At 28.8% G+C, this 17457-nt stretch overlaps 1 protein-coding gene across 1 annotated transcript in view; it reads left to right on the forward strand.

Annotated features, from left to right (window-relative positions):
• Positions 1-17457, forward strand: part of Tbh (Tyramine beta hydroxylase) — a 49164-nt gene that overhangs the window by 22970 nt on the left and 8737 nt on the right. The window contains exons 8-10 of the mRNA XM_043039066.3: positions 3360-3542; positions 4330-4389; positions 5400-5527. Coding sequence (XP_042895000.2) covers positions 3360-3542; positions 4330-4389; positions 5400-5527 — 371 coding nt within the window. The remainder of the gene's footprint in view (positions 1-3359; positions 3543-4329; positions 4390-5399; positions 5528-17457) is intronic.

Raw genomic sequence — 17457 nt, forward strand, 5'->3', positions numbered from 1 at the left:
TAGTTACCAAGGATGGGCCCGAAATGGATGTGCACAAGGTAATATTATACTGGATAATTTTAAAAATTGATCATAAATAGTTTTAGAAGATAGATGTTTATTTAAGAAAAAATATAAAATAGAAAAGAGAAACATAAATTGCCTGCTTTGTAAATAATTTTAGCCGCGGATTTGCACGATATGGATTAGTACATAGAAAAATTATTTAAATTATCAAAAAAAAAATTTTAATAGATAATTTTTAACACGGATTTGCCCGAAATGGATTTGCACATGGAAAAATTAACAAAGAAAAAATTTTAGCAGATAATTTTAACCACGGATTTGCCCGAAATGGATTTGCACATGGAATTGTATAAATTAATAAAGAAATTTTTAGCAAACAATTTATCCACGGATTTGCCCGAAATGGATTTGCACATGGAAAAACTGTATACATTAACAAGGGAAATTATTTAGCAAAGGAATTTTTAGTAAATAATTCTAACCACGGATTTGCCCGAAATGGATTTGCACATGGAAAGATTAACAAAGAAAAAATTTTAGTACATAATTATAGCCACGGATTTGCCCGAAATGGATTTGCACATGGAAAAATTACATAAATTAACAAAGAAATTATTTACTAAATAATTTCTTTGTTAATTTATGTAATTTTTCCATGTGCAAATCCATTTCGGGCAAATCCGTGGCTATAATTATGTACTAAAATTTTTTCTTTGTTAATCTTTCCATGTGCAAATCCATTTCGGGCAAATCCGTGGTTAGAATTATTTACTAAAAATTCCTTTGCTAAATAATTTCCCTTGTTAATGTATACAGTTTTTCCATGTGCAAATCCATTTCGGGCAAATCCGTGGATAAATTGTTTGCTAAAAATTTCTTTATTAATTTATACAATTCCATGTGCAAATCCATTTCGGGCAAATCCGTGGTTAAAATTATCTGCTAAAATTTTTTCTTTGTTAATTTTTCCATGTGCAAATCCATTTCGGGCAAATCCGTGTTAAAAATTATCTATTAAAATTTTTTCTTTGATAATTTAAATAATTTTTCTATGTACTAATCCATATCGTGCAAATCCGCGGCTAAAATTATTTACAAAGCAGGCAATTTATGTTTCTCTTTTCTATTTTATATTTTTTCTTAAATAAACATCTATCTTCTAAAACTATTTATGATCAATTTTTAAAATTATCCAGTATAATATTACCTTGTGCACATCCATTTCGGGCCCATCCTTGGTAACTAACAAATCAAAACTCAGAATAACAAATCACTTCAGCAGTGCAGTAAGAACGACACTTTAGAACCCTTTTGTTACACTCAATTTGCGCTTTTGTTTTCATCTTTTGTTTTCATATTTTGTAATCTGGCAATCTTTCTGCGAAAACATTTTTAAATCATTCTTGAAAAATAACTGTCCAAGTAAGTTGTTATGATTTTGCTACTCGCTTTATAGTCCCCCCTTTTTAATGTTTTTTATTTTATTTTTTCTTTTTATTTTATTTTATTATCTGTTTTTACATGTTATATTTACTTTTTATGATATATTTTTACGTAGTTATTTAATAAAAATTTTTTTGAGTGCTCCTCACACTATTGTATTAATATATTTTGCTTTGGCTTTATTGATACAATATCAGAAAGCACTCTGTTTTGCGGATATAATCGTGTGGGCTGAAGAAAAGATTATATCTTTTTTTTTCCGGCTTTTTTTCCGGTTTTTTAATTAACATTTCACTGTTTTTTTTTTTTTTTTTTTTTTTTTTTTTTTTTAAATAAAATATTGTTTGTTGTTTTTTTTTTTTTTTTTTATTTATTATTTCCCACCCCCTTTTTTTCATATGTCTAATTTTTCTTTGTTTTATTCTTCATTTTGAACTTATATATATATATATATATATATATATATATATATATATATATATATATATATATATATATATATATATATATATATATATATATATATATATATATATATATATATATATATATATATATATATGCTGCAATTATATATATATATATATATATATATATATATATATAATTGCAGCAGTTATATATTATGAAAAAGAATAGTAGAGTTGCAGTGGTAGTGCACGCTATTGCGTCAGAATTCTGTTTAATATTGCGTCAGACCTTATTGCGAATTCCCAAGCAAATCGCTTATAAAAGTGAATATTGTTTTTTGGAAAGTTCCGTTGTGGGAAAGTTGCGTAACCCTAAAATATTTTTAAACGTTATATTTTTACTGATAATAGTAAATTTCAAAATTCATAATGGAATCATGAGCCTAAAAAGTTTGTTTCACCAAGTGTAAGTAGTTTGAAATCCGTCAATATTCGGAAAAATCTGTAAGGAAATTATGTCAATATTTATACACGTAAAACATTATTTTAATTTTTTTTAAGAGGTTCATGTGACTGACTTGAAAATTATATTTCCGTGGAAATGACCCATGTCTCAAACATTAATAGCACAAAATAAATGTAACAAAGAAACCTTTTTAACTGAAATAATTTAAAATTTTCTGAAATTGTTAATACTGTAAGAAATATAATCATTAACAGCAATAATTAGAATATTGATTTAATTTCTATAACAATATAAAATATGAATTTATTAACACATGTTTTATGAATCATTTTTAAAAGCACTCTATTATAAATGATATGAATATAACTAGTTCCTAGTTTGACCTATATTACCATTTTAATTACAGTAAAAAAATATACTTTTATGTGAAAAAATCATTAAAAACATTTCTTGCCACAAGAAAACCCTCTGTCCATTGGTGAACCTAATAGCTAAAGTCCTCCCACACCAAGAACATGGTATAAGCATAATTTCGAATATTCTTGAATTGTGCATCGACTATATATCTAGGATATAGGTTCAATATGATAAATATTTATTTTTTAACATTTCAAAATTTATCTACACCAATGCACACAAGGGTATAAGCATAGCGTACTGTTTGATCAATCGTGCATTACTATTTCATAGCTGTAGATGTAATATTATCGAAACATTACGCAAAAAAATTATACTCGTTTTTTTTTTCTTCTTTTTTTTTGGTTTTTCGAAAAATATATTACGCATATTTACAAAAAAAGTTTCATGGGAGTTCATAAAATTTTTGTTTCAATTCTATTCTATAAATGACATCTTTTCAATTCTATTCTATAAATGATACCATTTCAATTCTATTCTATAAATGATACCATTTCAATTCTATTCTATAAATGACACCATTTAAATTTGATTCTATAAATGATACCATTTCAATTCTATTCTATAAATGACACAATTTCAATTCTATTCTATAAATTTGCTATTACTTTTAATAGGGATTTCCTGATGACGGAATCGTTATTTTTGGATCACAACTTCATACACATTTAACAGGAATCAAAGTTTATACAAGACATATCAGAGGGTCTGATGAATTACCAGAACTAAACAGAGATAACCATTATAGCACACATTTTCAAGAAATTAGGAGACTCAAGCAGCAAGTGCATGTATTGCCAGTAAGAAATAATTTTCTTCATTTAACGCAAATAATTTTTTATAAAAAAATGGGCACGATTTGTGTTGTCTGTTCCGTACCTGATAACTTGTTATTTTTTTAAACCAAATTTTAACCATTGTTTCGTGTTAAAATACAAGTCGCAATACTTATAAAATTATGGTACTTTTAACTTAGAAATCAAGTTAAAAACTGATTGGTCAGGGTGATAAAGAAATAGAGAAGCTGTTTCTAAGTAACTTGTACTCAAGTTAAACACTATTGCCCATAATTATATCTTCTTTTTATTCCATGTACCCCAGAGGTGATTACATATACTCCTGGAGGTACGTGTAGGCTAGGAATTATTTATACTATGAATCAATTTTAATAGTGTCAAATCAGGCTAAAAAATCCTTGGCGGTTGTTTTTTATAAAAAAAAAATTCTAAAAATGGAAATTTTTATAATTTATATGATTACCTGATTTCTTAAATCAGTAATTACCTGATTTGAAAGAATATTTATATCTTTCCTTTTGCATTTAGTGCCGCAATAACAGATATTTCTCTTTCCATTTTAAAATAAATAAATAAATATATAAAATTCCATTAAGAAATATATGCACTCGCATATATGAGCCACTATTTGTTATTACTTTACGATATAGTCGATACCCGTTGAATGCATGACTAGAATATAAAAATGGACATATATGATCATGCTGAATTTCCATTAGTTCATTTTTTTAAATGGATTTATACTACTTTAAAAAACAAATCACACATTTTTGTGCTTTTTTCAATACAGGGAGACGCATTGTTGACAACGTGTCATTATTCTACTATAGATAGAGTAAATATTACCTTGGTAAGTAATGCAAATAGTTTTTGATTTTCTTTAACTTTCATTTTATTAAATATTCAAAACAAGAAGCCTAAGGAAATATTTAATACGTTTTTTGCAATTAAAATATTTTATTTAAAACTCTGATACAAATCACTAAAATTCCAATTAACAATTAAAACAAAGCATTACCAGGAGATTAAATTGCGTAGTTTTAGAATTATTTGCTTACAATATAATGAAAAAACAAAAGTAATTTGTTACAACAAATTCAAGATTTTCTAAAATAAGACATTTGCAAAGTTAATTAAGAAATAATGTTCTTGAAAATTAAACATAATAGGTTTAACTTCTTAAAGAACGTTAAATCATCTTATAAATAATGTAAATTAAGTTACAGAATTACAAAATCAATAACGGTTTTTTAACATTAAAAAAACATTCATTTAAGTGTCTATTGTTATATAAGTATCCTTCTGAACCCCTCACTTCTAATCTGATCCTTGTGGAGAAAGTTTGCCTATCTTTGTTAACTCATTTAGGAAACAAGAATGAATTTAAAAATATGGAGGAAAAATCAAAATGGAAATATAATCAATGAAGTAAACCAACCATAAAAGTTCTGTTTGAGATTATGTTTAAAAATGTTTGCAGGAAGTTCAACTTAAAAATGCGACTTTGTTGATTAAAGTAATGACGAAAGGTTCAAATTTATGATGTAATTATCTTAAATTTAAGTGAAGTTTCATAGCTTATATTTGAAACAAAAAACAGTATTGCTAGAATCAAAATTTGAAAGTTACTTCACAAAAGGGTTTAAGTTACCCCATTGGCCTAAGTAACATTAAATGGCGATAACACACACGTTTTCTGACAAATGAGATATTTCAATACATGTAATACTCATATGTAATACCTTGTACTACTCAGATGTGTAATGTTAGATGTATTGTAAGAGAGGCACATTTTAAAATATACTACAGACTTTTGTATACTTACTCAAAATGTTTATACAATGATTAATTTTTTATTAGGGTGGATATGCCATAAGTGACGAAATGTGTGTAAATTATGTCCATTACTATCCAAAAATGAATTTAGAAGTCTGTAAAAGTTCTATTGACACTAAAGTTCTGTATAATTACTTCAACTACATGAATAAGTAAGTAAAGTATATTTACGGTACGTTTAATAAAATCAGAAAAAGAAAATTATGTAGGTTGAAGTTATAAAAAATTAATAATACTGTGAATTTCTCTATGATATGACAATTTTTTTAAAATTTACATAATACATTTAAAATTTTTCAAACTTGTATTTATATTTTTAACTTATACAAACCTTACAAAGAACTGGTTGACGCTGCTGTATGTTTTGAAATTTATTTGATATTTCATGCTCCTTTTTTTTTCTTACTTGGAGGGTCTATTGCGTGACTTTTTTTGTAACATAAAAAGGAGAAGAAAAAAAACTTTGACCCTATCCCTTGGTTAGCCTGACGTTAATTGAACCTTAACCCATAATCCCTCTATCACGATGGATATTTGCCATACTAAAGTATCCACAGTGCAGACCGAAAACAGTATAAGACTCAACCAGCCACCAAGCGTTCCATTCTCTGAGCCGTCCCTGGCTGTCATTGTCATTCTACACTGAAGACCCAAAAAAACTGGTATACCTGCCTAATACGCAGAAGTGCCACAACACGACGTGGCATGGATTCGATCAATGTGTGAAGTAGTGCTGGAGATAATTGACACCATGAATCCTGCAGGGCTGTCCATAAACCAGTGGGAGTAAGAGGGGGTGGGGATATCTTCTGAACATCACGTTCGCAAGGCATCCCAAATATGTTCAATAATGTTCATGTCTGGGGATTTTGGTGGATTTCCGATACTCACGCTATACTCGTGAAATGGTCGTACGTGAAAATCCAAATTTCATTGCTATCTCGGAGATGCTATGTCCCATCTCCCGTGCGCCGACTATAACACCGCGTTCAAACTCACTTAAATCTGTATAACCTGGCATTGTAGCAGTAGTAACCGATCTAAGAACTGTGCTGGAACGTTGGAAATAGGTGTAATCTCGGCTTTTGGCGCGAAGCGCCACTTACCGATCCATCTAAAATAAAAAGTCTTAAGTTGAATAGGCATAAAATTTCAAATGAAATTAGATGAAAAGTTCATCACAGCATAATACTGTAGAGGTCATGTGTAGAAATGACTTGATGGCAGTGGAAAAACCACTCTAGTTCTGTGTCTCGGGGAGGAGGGAACGAAGCAGTTTAACCAGCTCATCGTTTTGCAAAAGTTCTTTCATTTCCTTGAAGAGAAGTAAAAATCTACTCGCTGTGTCTGTTGTCTTTAACTCTTTCATTCCGGTAGGGTCTGAGATTTTGAGTTCCCCTGTTACGGCAGTTTTCAGAAGGAAGGTTTTTCACTTGAACTCGACCATGGTTCCCACCCAGTGAGATAAGTAAAAGGGGTGTAAATGATTTTCCTTTCTCTTCATTGAAACTCAGTCAAGTGGGGAAAAAATGCATGCAGCAACAAATTGTTGGATATGTTTAAAACACCCCATTTACCAAAACGTTAGTTCAGCACTTTTTTGGCGACGAATAACTAGAATTGTAAAAGTTTCCTTCCTTCTTTTTTTGTTTTCTTTTTACATCTTTTCTATTGTTTTTTTTTACTCGATTTTTTCACAAAATCATGAAATGTAAAAAGTTTAGATAAAAATTGCTCTTCAATAAATTTTTTATTACATTGCATTATTTCAAATAATTCTTGAATAATTAATTTAGCTTTAAATAATATGTATACCATACCTCACAAATTTCTCTGTTTTACCACTTCCGACATCGAATCTCGAGACTTCTTTACTCAAAGTTTATTTAATTTAAAAATAATTTGAATAATCTATTATTTTTTATTAAATGGAGATTTTTATTAAATAGTTTTTTAATAGTATATTGCATTAAATTTTTCAGAATCTTAAAGATTAAATTATAAAATTTTGCTCAATCTTAAAGATTAAAGTTTAAAGATTAATATTTTGCAGAATCTGAACGATTTAGCTATCTTAGTTTTATAAATGACAATACCCATGGCTCGAAATGATCAGTTGAACAGTCCCTAAAAAATATTAGATTTTATTTTTTAACCGTTTGACGAAGATGAGACACCGGTGTTCCTTTTATATATACTTTTTCTTGCACTCAAATTACCATCTATAACTTATTTCAGTATTTTTTAATTGTAAAAAACAGTATGATAGTTTCTAAAAAACTCTGTTAGATTATCAGAATTATATTTATACTAAAATATGAAATATGAATATAATAATTTGAACAAAAATTTTATTTTCATACATGTAAAAAAGTTATCCGAAATTGATTTTCAAAATTATAGAAATTGTAAAAATTGAAAATTAAAGAAAATTGTTTCTTTTAGATCAAAATAACTTTGTGTGAAAATAAAGGCAAACTTTAAAAAAATATCTATATAATGTTTGCAAGTGATCTGTGTTTGGAAGATTTTATCTAACTCAGAAAAAGATACGGGTGTTTCACGCTCTATTTCATAACCATAAATTATTAAAATGCTAAATATAATATTTTTCACTTATTTTCAACCAAATTATCTTAGTGTAAGCAAATCTTATACTATTTGAGTAATACTTTTTGATCCCCATAATTAGATTCAGAGAGAGTAATAGAAAGGCATAATAGTTAAAGGTATAAGTTTCAATCTTTCTCTTTACTGATCTATGAAGGCCATATATTCCAAATTATCTTTTCCTTTCTGACAACAATATTTTGAAAAATATTTATTTTCATTCTGAGAAATCAACCTGTGTATTGAATTTTTCATAGAAATCAATAGTTATATGAAATAATATGCATATTCTAAGTGGACCTCTTAAGACAAAAATATTATTTCTTTTCATTAAATAGAATCATCACTCAAAATTATTAAATTTTGAGTGATAATATTTAGAGCAGCATTTTATTGCAGAGCACATCTTATATTGTTCAATAAATTAGTAATAAAACTGAATGATATCAAGACCTGCGTTTTCATCTTTAAGAACTAATCCTTTACATAACGTGCTCGCTATCTTGTAGGCAAGAACATTCGGATAGTGTAATCGGCTTCATTAACTTTAAATTATAACAAAAACTATTCCCGCATCTGGTGGCCACAAGTTATCACATTTATTTGTGTGTATTATTATAGATATATGGTTAGTTTATGATTGAAGAATCAGAAAGATGGATTAGTCTGTTTAGTATCTTTTTTTTTTCAGTGAAAAGAAATCTGTGAAAAAATAGAATACTATCATCTTAGCTAATTTGTATATAATTATCAGGCATAATTTACTTTTAACGGTATAAGTGTAATATTAAGCAATTTGTTGACATTAATATTTGATAATGGAGAATTTCAAAGTTGTTAGAATTCCTCAAATTCATTTTTTAATAAAAATAAAAGAATTTTCTTTTGTAGTTTGAAAGTATATTATTTAGTCTAAGTTTTAAAATACAAGTCTAGTTACAGATTCTTTTTTTTCTCCCAATAACCACTTTTGACGTCGAATCGGAATTTGTTTGCGTAAACGTTCAACAATAAATTAAAGAATGTGGTTATTTCTTCATGGTTAAATGAAGCCCAACTGTTATTTTTCTAAGAAAATGTTTCTTGCTGGTTGCAATCCTTTTCAGCAAAAATGGCCAAAGTAAAATAAATTTTAGCTTTTACTATCTTATGTCAAGAAGTGTTTTGTATAGTATATTATTATATTCTCATTACGCAGCAGGTATTCGTCTTACACGCCTCAACTCAGTACCCTTTCCAACCGGCTCAATCATTCACAACACACATCGGGAATTCTTTCCCTTTTGTATAGCGATTGACACCACTATATTCTTCGATCAAGGTGTGCTGGCCTCCTTCTCCGAAAAAAAAAAAATAAATAAATAAAACGGAAACTGTATTTGAATCCTTCTTGTTCGTATATTTTTAGAAACATTTCGCCCTAGATAATTTTTAAAAAAAATAATTACTGTCGTAATTTTACAAATGTTATTCATTTATCTATTTAATTATCTTTTTCTTATTTATTTCTTACGTTAGAAAGCTTTAATAAGTCACATAGGTGCAAAGCATTGTTTATTGTTGCAAAAACAAAAGTTTATATAAAACAGAACTAAAGTAATTCAGTTGTTTTTAAATTTTCTCTATAGAAAAAAAGTATAAACGATAAAGAAATTAATACAAATAAGGATACTATCTGATTAATTTTAATAATTTGGAAGGCTTTTTCTAAATTTTAAAAGTATTTTTTATTACACTCAGTTTTTTAAAATATTAAATAAATGAATAAAGTAAACAGCACATTGGAGCAGGAAGCGGGAAGGTGATAATATCCATTCCGTTATATTAACATTTTAAATAAAGCCTGTTGATACTTGAGTTTTTTTAAAAGTAAAATGTTTCATTTATGTTCTTTTTTTCAATATTAACGTGAATAATTTTAATAAATAGAAATAGTAGTATGTTGCATGGTTAATAGCATTAAAATAACTTAAATCTTGAAAGAAAATAATAATAATAAATAAACACACTGAATAATTTTTTTTTTAAATTTAATTAATGAGGTAAAAACATTTCTAATTTCTTAAAACAAAATAAGAAGAGATACATGCAATGTCAGAAAAATCAGTGCAAGATTAAATTTGCTACAACCGCAAAGAAACATCAAGTTAAGCCATATTTTCTATTCAACTCTAGCCAAAGTATTGTGCGATTCAAAATTTGATTGACGCAAAATGAATTTCATTTATACGTTGCAAAAAAAAATTACAATTTTTTTTATAGAAATATATCACCTTTTAGTCTTAGACTTACTTTGAATAATTATTGCTAAATTATTTGAAACGTGTACCATTGTTTTTTTTTCGCAATAAAATTTAAAGCATAATATTTACTTCACTGATAATTTGAATATAAATTATTATATTATACTCGATATGATTGTTTTAATGCAGACATGTTTGTATATAATAATATATTTTTTTTATATATTTTGCTATATTGGAGACAATAGTTACAGACAGAAATCATACGTTTTGGGGCGGAAAAAAAAATAAGGCACAAATCGTTAGTCTAAAAAACTTCTAGAAGTTTTTATTTTATACTTTGGTTGATTCCAGGCGAAAATCGTTTAATATTTGAAAGCGTAGTTAGTGATTCTAATCAATGACATAGCAAGGTTTTTGATTTTCATTCACAGATAGGTAGCGTCTTAGGTACAAATTGTGGATTTTTATTAGATAGCTCAGTTCTTGTAAGTATTGCGGCAAAACTTTTCGTGAACATTGTTTACAAATTCAAGAAAATTCAGTTGGGAGCAAAAAATAATACACTGAACTCAGCAACCACCAAAAAATAAAATAATTGGTCGAACAAACTGGAAGATATTTGGGGAAATGATAAAACGTCTATTGGTGATGAAGGAAAATGACCAAATGTCATTTTAATTACTCACAAAAGGTAGATAAGTGCAGAATAAGATAAATAGAGGAAGCTACGAATAAGAAAGGGATGAAAAGGTTTCTTTCCTAGTTTTTCAGGAATACGAACTTATAGAATGCATGGTGTCATAAAATTATTCCCACTCGTTCTTGCAGGCTAACAGTAAATACTTTTATACGTCGTCTAGACCAATCAAACTTTCAAAATATTTTTGAAATAGAAACGATTTTTTAGAAATTTTATCCATTCCTCATATAAGAAGAAAAATTATTGCACTTTCTCCTAAATTAGAACACATAGAAAAACGGCAGACCACATTCATTCATAACGAAAATTACTAGACTTAGTCCCCCTCGTTTCCTCCCTCGTGAAACAGTTGATTTTTATTTATTTTTTAATTTAAGCATGCATAGACAAAGAGGTTATTCAAAAGAAAATAAAAGGAAAATTATGACTGACTAGGACTAAAGTCTTTTTCAAATTGTATTCAAATGATTAATTTATAGACAAAATTTGAAATTTATTAAAATTGCTAAAATCGAAACAGAACAAAAAACTTGGGTAACTGTTTCCAATTGCGTTATTAGAAAAAAAAAGAAAATTTAAAAAGGAGAAAAAAAAGCTGAAAAGACAGCAAAACAACTATTGTTTTCTTTTTAAGAATTTTCTTTAAGAAAAAAAATGAAGATTTGATTACATAAAATATGATAGAGTTTTCTTATGTCTACCAATATTAATCATCAGATTTTGAATAAATTGTTTTGAATTAATTTCAATTGAATGGTACCATTGAAATAAATTTATTTTATGAATATGCTTACATTTATTTAATGGTTGATTTTGTGAAGTGATTTAAAATTTAAATATCACTATACAATGTAATTTCTTATATCATTGAAATCTTTAAAGTTTTAAATTATAATTTCTCCTCAATTAGATTTTTTTGAACAAGTATTTTAAATTCCTTAAAAGTTCTGTTTTCAAAATCTTTATTAAATATTCTAAATATTGTTAAATCTGTTTTAAGATTGGCTGCCAGCAAAAAAAAAAAAAAAAAAAAAAATGCCCACAATATTTAAAATCTTTTAATTTTTAAGTATTAGTTTTTAGACATTAAATTTCATTATTTCTAATAAAAATCACATTTCTTATTTTGAAAAAAAAAAATTAAGAAGAGAGAAAAATAACTAAGTAGAGGAAGTTTATTACTTATAATTTTCTGTTTCTACTTTGCATTAGTAACAATATATGTCTCTGCTTAATTATTTACTTACTTAATTATATTTTTTTTATGTGTGGATAAAAAATCTTTCTATTTTTTTTCTTAAATCTATGGGAAACACCATAAACTAGGGTACGTAGTCGATCAGAGAAGGTATATATGAAATTGAAAATGCATGAAAAATTTGCACTTAATAAATTGAAGTACTATATATTATTTTCCCCTAATTAAAACAATTAAAATTTAATTAACTCATGTTATTGTTTAAAGAGAGAGAGACTAACAGTTGAATTATTAGACATTATTTACTAAAAGAGACTAATTAAATACAATAGAAAAAGTGTAATAGAAAAAAGGCTAGATATCTTTAACTTTATCACCATAGAAAAACCAACAGTACTTAGTTAATATTATATTTATAAATCTGATGAAAATTGCACGACCTTTTGGTGTGACAATGTTTGAATATGAATTTCTCTAACTTTTTTTCCTCCAATATCAGTTTTATCTATATATTTTTCTTAAGGTGTTCCGTGTTTTTTCCTTATTTTTTAAGATGATCGTTAATCTCTCTCCCAGAAAAAAAAATATAGTATAATTTTTTCTTGAATTTAAAAAAAAAAACCCACAGAAAATGAAGTGTTTGAATTTTGTGTATTTTTCTTTGGTGACGTTTACTGTGTGCAATACCTTACAATGCCTTTCCGCAGCTATTGTAATTCCACAAGTAACAATGAAGAAGGAATAGACAAGTATTGAAAGAATTTCTGCCTCTGGTAACTGTGGGTTAGTAGGATAGTTTAGATGCCCTGTGGTGAAGAGGAGTCAAAAAGCTTTGTGAAATTTTTCTACGTAGAGCAAATAGTGGACAACCGTATTGTGTAAATCCTTACTCAGAATACTTACAAACATTAGTCCTTCCCTTGCCGCGAAAAAAAGAAATATTCCTAAGGGAGTACTACCACAGTAATATAAATTTGAAATAGAATACTGAATGATTTTTATGAAGAAAAAAAAATGATTACGCATAATTAAGAAAAAGAAAAAAAAAGAAGATATTTATTATTTAAAGTTAGTAAAATATTAACACTAATCATTAGCATTTTGAATAACATTAAAACGGTTTGATATCAATGAGGTTGAGAATCAATGAGAAATTAAAGTAGTATTTTGATCGATAAAAACTTGATTTTTGTATGACAAATGAAAGGCTTTCAAACATTTTCGAAAATTCGTTAGGTCGTTTATTTCTAAACATTTTCTGAACAAAAATAAACGAAAAAGATATTGAAAAAAGTAGAAATACTGAAAATTCCTTAGAATAAATTCGTATCTTTTCTTACATTGAAATAAATTTGTAGACATTAATGTATTGTATTTTCAATATTTTTATGCACCATAAAATATTAAAAGATAATGTCTAAGTTTCTTTATTCGCGATCAATATCGAGTAACATAACGACGCATATCATAATGAAAAATATAAGTTTTAATGTTGTTATACATTTTTAAATTTAAAAAAGTAACTAAAACAAGAAATCAGTCCTTTTTCAATTTCAATCTTTTTTTTTCCTTTATCGATTTATGCGGCGTATTATTATTTAACAATAAAGCATTGATCTTTATCATTCGAAGACTATTCGAAAGTTTTATGTAAGTGTTCCTGAGGTTTCCTTGTGTACCTGCTCAAAAGCACATTAATTCGTATATGTACGTATAAAACACTACATTTCCTCTGTGTACTAGATATATTGTTTTGAAAAAAAATTCCGCGAAAAACTATGTAATTAAAATTTGATTCCACTTTTTAATAAGAAAAATTAAGTATAAGGTAATTGCTTAAGCATCATAACCTCCAAAGACTTGAGAATAACAATTGTATTAGGTAATTAAGTTGAAATATCAAACAAATTTCTGTATGCGCTAATTACAAACGCTTTTTTTTTTCTAATACAAAAGTGTTTTTTTTCCTTCTTTCTTTTATTTATTTATTTTTTTTACCCACGGATGTATTTTAACAAGTGTAAAATAAATGTTAATCAATGTTTGACAGAATTAATTAAACAACTTTCTTATTCCTATGAATAGCGAATATTTAATGTGGTTAGAGTGAAGTACAGTTTCGTCAGTTTAGGCTATTTTGTCAGTAAACTCGACATGGAAATCCAATATGGTAACAGTTTATTTTAAATTTCAGTTAAAAGAAAAAATTTTAAATTCATATATACTTATATTTAGCACGATTTTAACAAGTCAAATTGTCACAAATGAACATAGCCGTTGATTAAATGGTTCTTTTTTTTTTTGCTTCAAAAATAAAATTTCATAATGTGATATGAAAAAAATTATAATTTCGTATTGTAATTTAAAGTGTTAATGCAAAGAAAAATTATTAAACCGAAGAAATTAATATATGTTCCATAATTATTCGAAGTTTGCTTAACGGTTGCACTATGACAAACTCTTGTGGCTAAGAGAAAAGAATTATTAAAGTATAGCAGCTCTTAGGAATTCCCGCGAAGAATAAAAAAACGCTATGTTTTAGTTTTAATTGTAATTTGACACAATTATAAATTCTTATTGATTAAATAATTGTAAATACTTTAACATCAATTCTGAAAAACGTTTATTTATTTATTTTTTATAAAAAAGGGCTGTGAAGCATTTCGTTATAGCACAGGATACGTCCATTTGTTGATTTAAAACAGTGTCTTTCCGTGAAGTTTGCATTAGAAGATAAAATTTGGTGTTTGGCGCTTTCTCTAAGAGACATGCCTGCAATTTTTAAAGTTAAGAATAGCAACCTTAGGAGAAAACTTTTCAACAATGCATAGGGAGGGAACTAATTGATGTTAACTGACAATCCTATTTTCTCCCCTCCCCCAATGAACCCCAACAACCGCGAAGCTACCTTCCCCACCTTATACACCTGGAGAGTCACGAAACAACACCTATCCGGAGTTTGCATGTAGATGTTTTTTCGTGACGCTTCGGAAATAAGGGGTTATAGGTTGATCACTTCTTCCTTTGTTAGATTTTCTGGATCTTGCACCGCAGCCTGAAAAACAGGTCGGGTGCTCACCATCACAGTTGATGCACTTAGCAGGAGATGATCTGGGTTTCGTACATACGTACGTGTAGTGGGATTCGGCGCATTTCATACAGGCTGGTTCGGTTGCTGGGCATCTGCGTAGGGTATGGCCGTATTTTTGACACCGATAGCATTGTATCTGAAATCGCCCTCCTCTAAATCTTTCAATTTTAACTGTATTCTCGAGCATTGACCTAATGTTGTAGATATTCCTTTTGGTGGGCGTATCTGTTTGTATGATGAGGAAAAGTGGGAGGGGCCTAAGTTCCTGCCCACTTCTTCTTCTAAGTTGCACTATTTTATCAGGTTTAAGTCCGAATTCGATGAGATATTTCTCAGTAACTGGAATTTCCGTATTAATTTGAAGTCCTCTGATAAGGGTTTTTATCTTTTTGTTAGGAGTCGAGTCCATAGTTATGGTGTTAGAAGTGGTGGGTTCAACCAAGTCGGCATCCTTCACACACTCTACCGGTACTGGGTCCGCTGGGATGGCGGGAGCGGGGACTGGGGTGGGCTCGGCTTCTGTAGTTTTGTCGAGAAGTGTCGCCTGGTTGACACTCGTTTTCGTCTTTTTCCCCTTTTTCTTATTCCTTTTCTCCGAGAGATCAGGAAATTCTGTAGTATCCATATCAGTCAGTATAATGAATGGAACAGACACTGTGTCTTTGGTTGCGTCCTCTTCCACAGTCGTTTGAGCTTTGGATTCTGGGAGGGTATCTGGAGTTTCGTTCTTAAGATCATTCTCCTTCTTCATCTTTTGTTCCATTGTATCAATGGCGTAGCTTATTCCATCACCTCCTCTTTGGATGTAATAATATACAGGACTTGTAAGCCAGTCTAGACTCCTTAGGAACCTAAAATAGGGTGCTCTCACATTTACCAGTTCTTCCAATGTAAACTGATAGTAGTAATCTTTTGCTTCATCTCTGTCCATGTTCTTTCTCGGGAGGAGAAATTGTGGGGGAATCCCACAATTCTTAAGTAATTCATCTGACGAGGCTTGATCAACGGTAATCGGTAGTTGAGAGCGGCCTGAGGGGAGCACCTTTCCGCCGCGGGCTATTCTATGATAAGGCATAACTGCGCAGAGATAACACGTCTTGTTTCTAGCGAGGCTTGAGCGAATCTCCCTGGTGCCTGGTCTCTAAGAACTGTGCTAGACACTCGTTGTCTTATATACGTGTTGCCGATCGCAGCACTGTACTTTGATTGGCTCCATACCCCTTTATTTGCATACTCATGCCTGTACCAGTTTTTTTGGCTCTTCAGTGTAATTGATTAATAACAATTTTACATTCATAGTTCAATGGTTCTAAATTTAAATGCTTACGAACCATGGCTTTAAATTAAACGACATTTAGTGACCACCATTTTAAGCTAAATATAACTATTTTTCTCCAAAAATTTAAAAACTGACATATATGAAGAAAATATGAAGCTCTGTTTTCTTTCTTTTCTTCTAACTCTGAATATAATTGTTTTTTCTTCTTATTTCTATGCCTCAAAAATTGCACTGTTAGAAGTTCCTTGGAAAAAATGGTTAAATAACAATTTATTTAATTGTTATTTTACCATATTCAAACAAAACAGTCAAATAACCATAAATAAGATGGTATTCAAACTGTAAATTGTGAGAAAAATCGGTTATTTACTATTTTCACCTAATACGGTTAAACAACCAGAATTTTATCGCACCAACCAGTCCCCAGCTAATGATGCCACTTAGTTCCTTGCAGCTGGCTACACATTATAGCTGAGAGGGATTATCTGTCAATCTCATATCTGCCAGACTGGGGGTTCGAGTCCCAGCGTTTCCTCCAATCCCTTAAGCACATGAAAAGTTATCAGTATCTTGCACTCCCTAATTTATGACCTTGGGATATTAATATACGATACTCTCATTCGCGCATAGATATCAGCACCATAAAGCTGCTGAGCTGTCTGCCATATCTAGTATTTTTAGCAATTTTGAAACCATACTAGTTGTAAATGGTTAAAAAATAGCATAATTTGGTATTAATGGTTTTTTAACAAGTTAAAAACGATTTTAAAACTGTAAAGGTAAAAAAAAATTTACCGTAAACTTCTAGGTTAGTTGGATAGACAGACTGCTGCCGGTTATTTTACCGTAATTTTAGAGAGAAAATTCTAACAGTGTGGTATCTACCAAAGCCACCATGTTAAAAGGGGCACAAAATTGAGCTAGCTATAAAGTTTAATATGATTGAAACCGCGAAAAT

This window comes from Parasteatoda tepidariorum, chromosome 11 (genome assembly GCF_982258835.1).
Source record: "Parasteatoda tepidariorum strain Cologne lab strain chromosome 11, Ptep-v5.0, whole genome shotgun sequence".
NCBI classification, from domain to species: domain Eukaryota; kingdom Metazoa; phylum Arthropoda; class Arachnida; order Araneae; family Theridiidae; genus Parasteatoda; species Parasteatoda tepidariorum.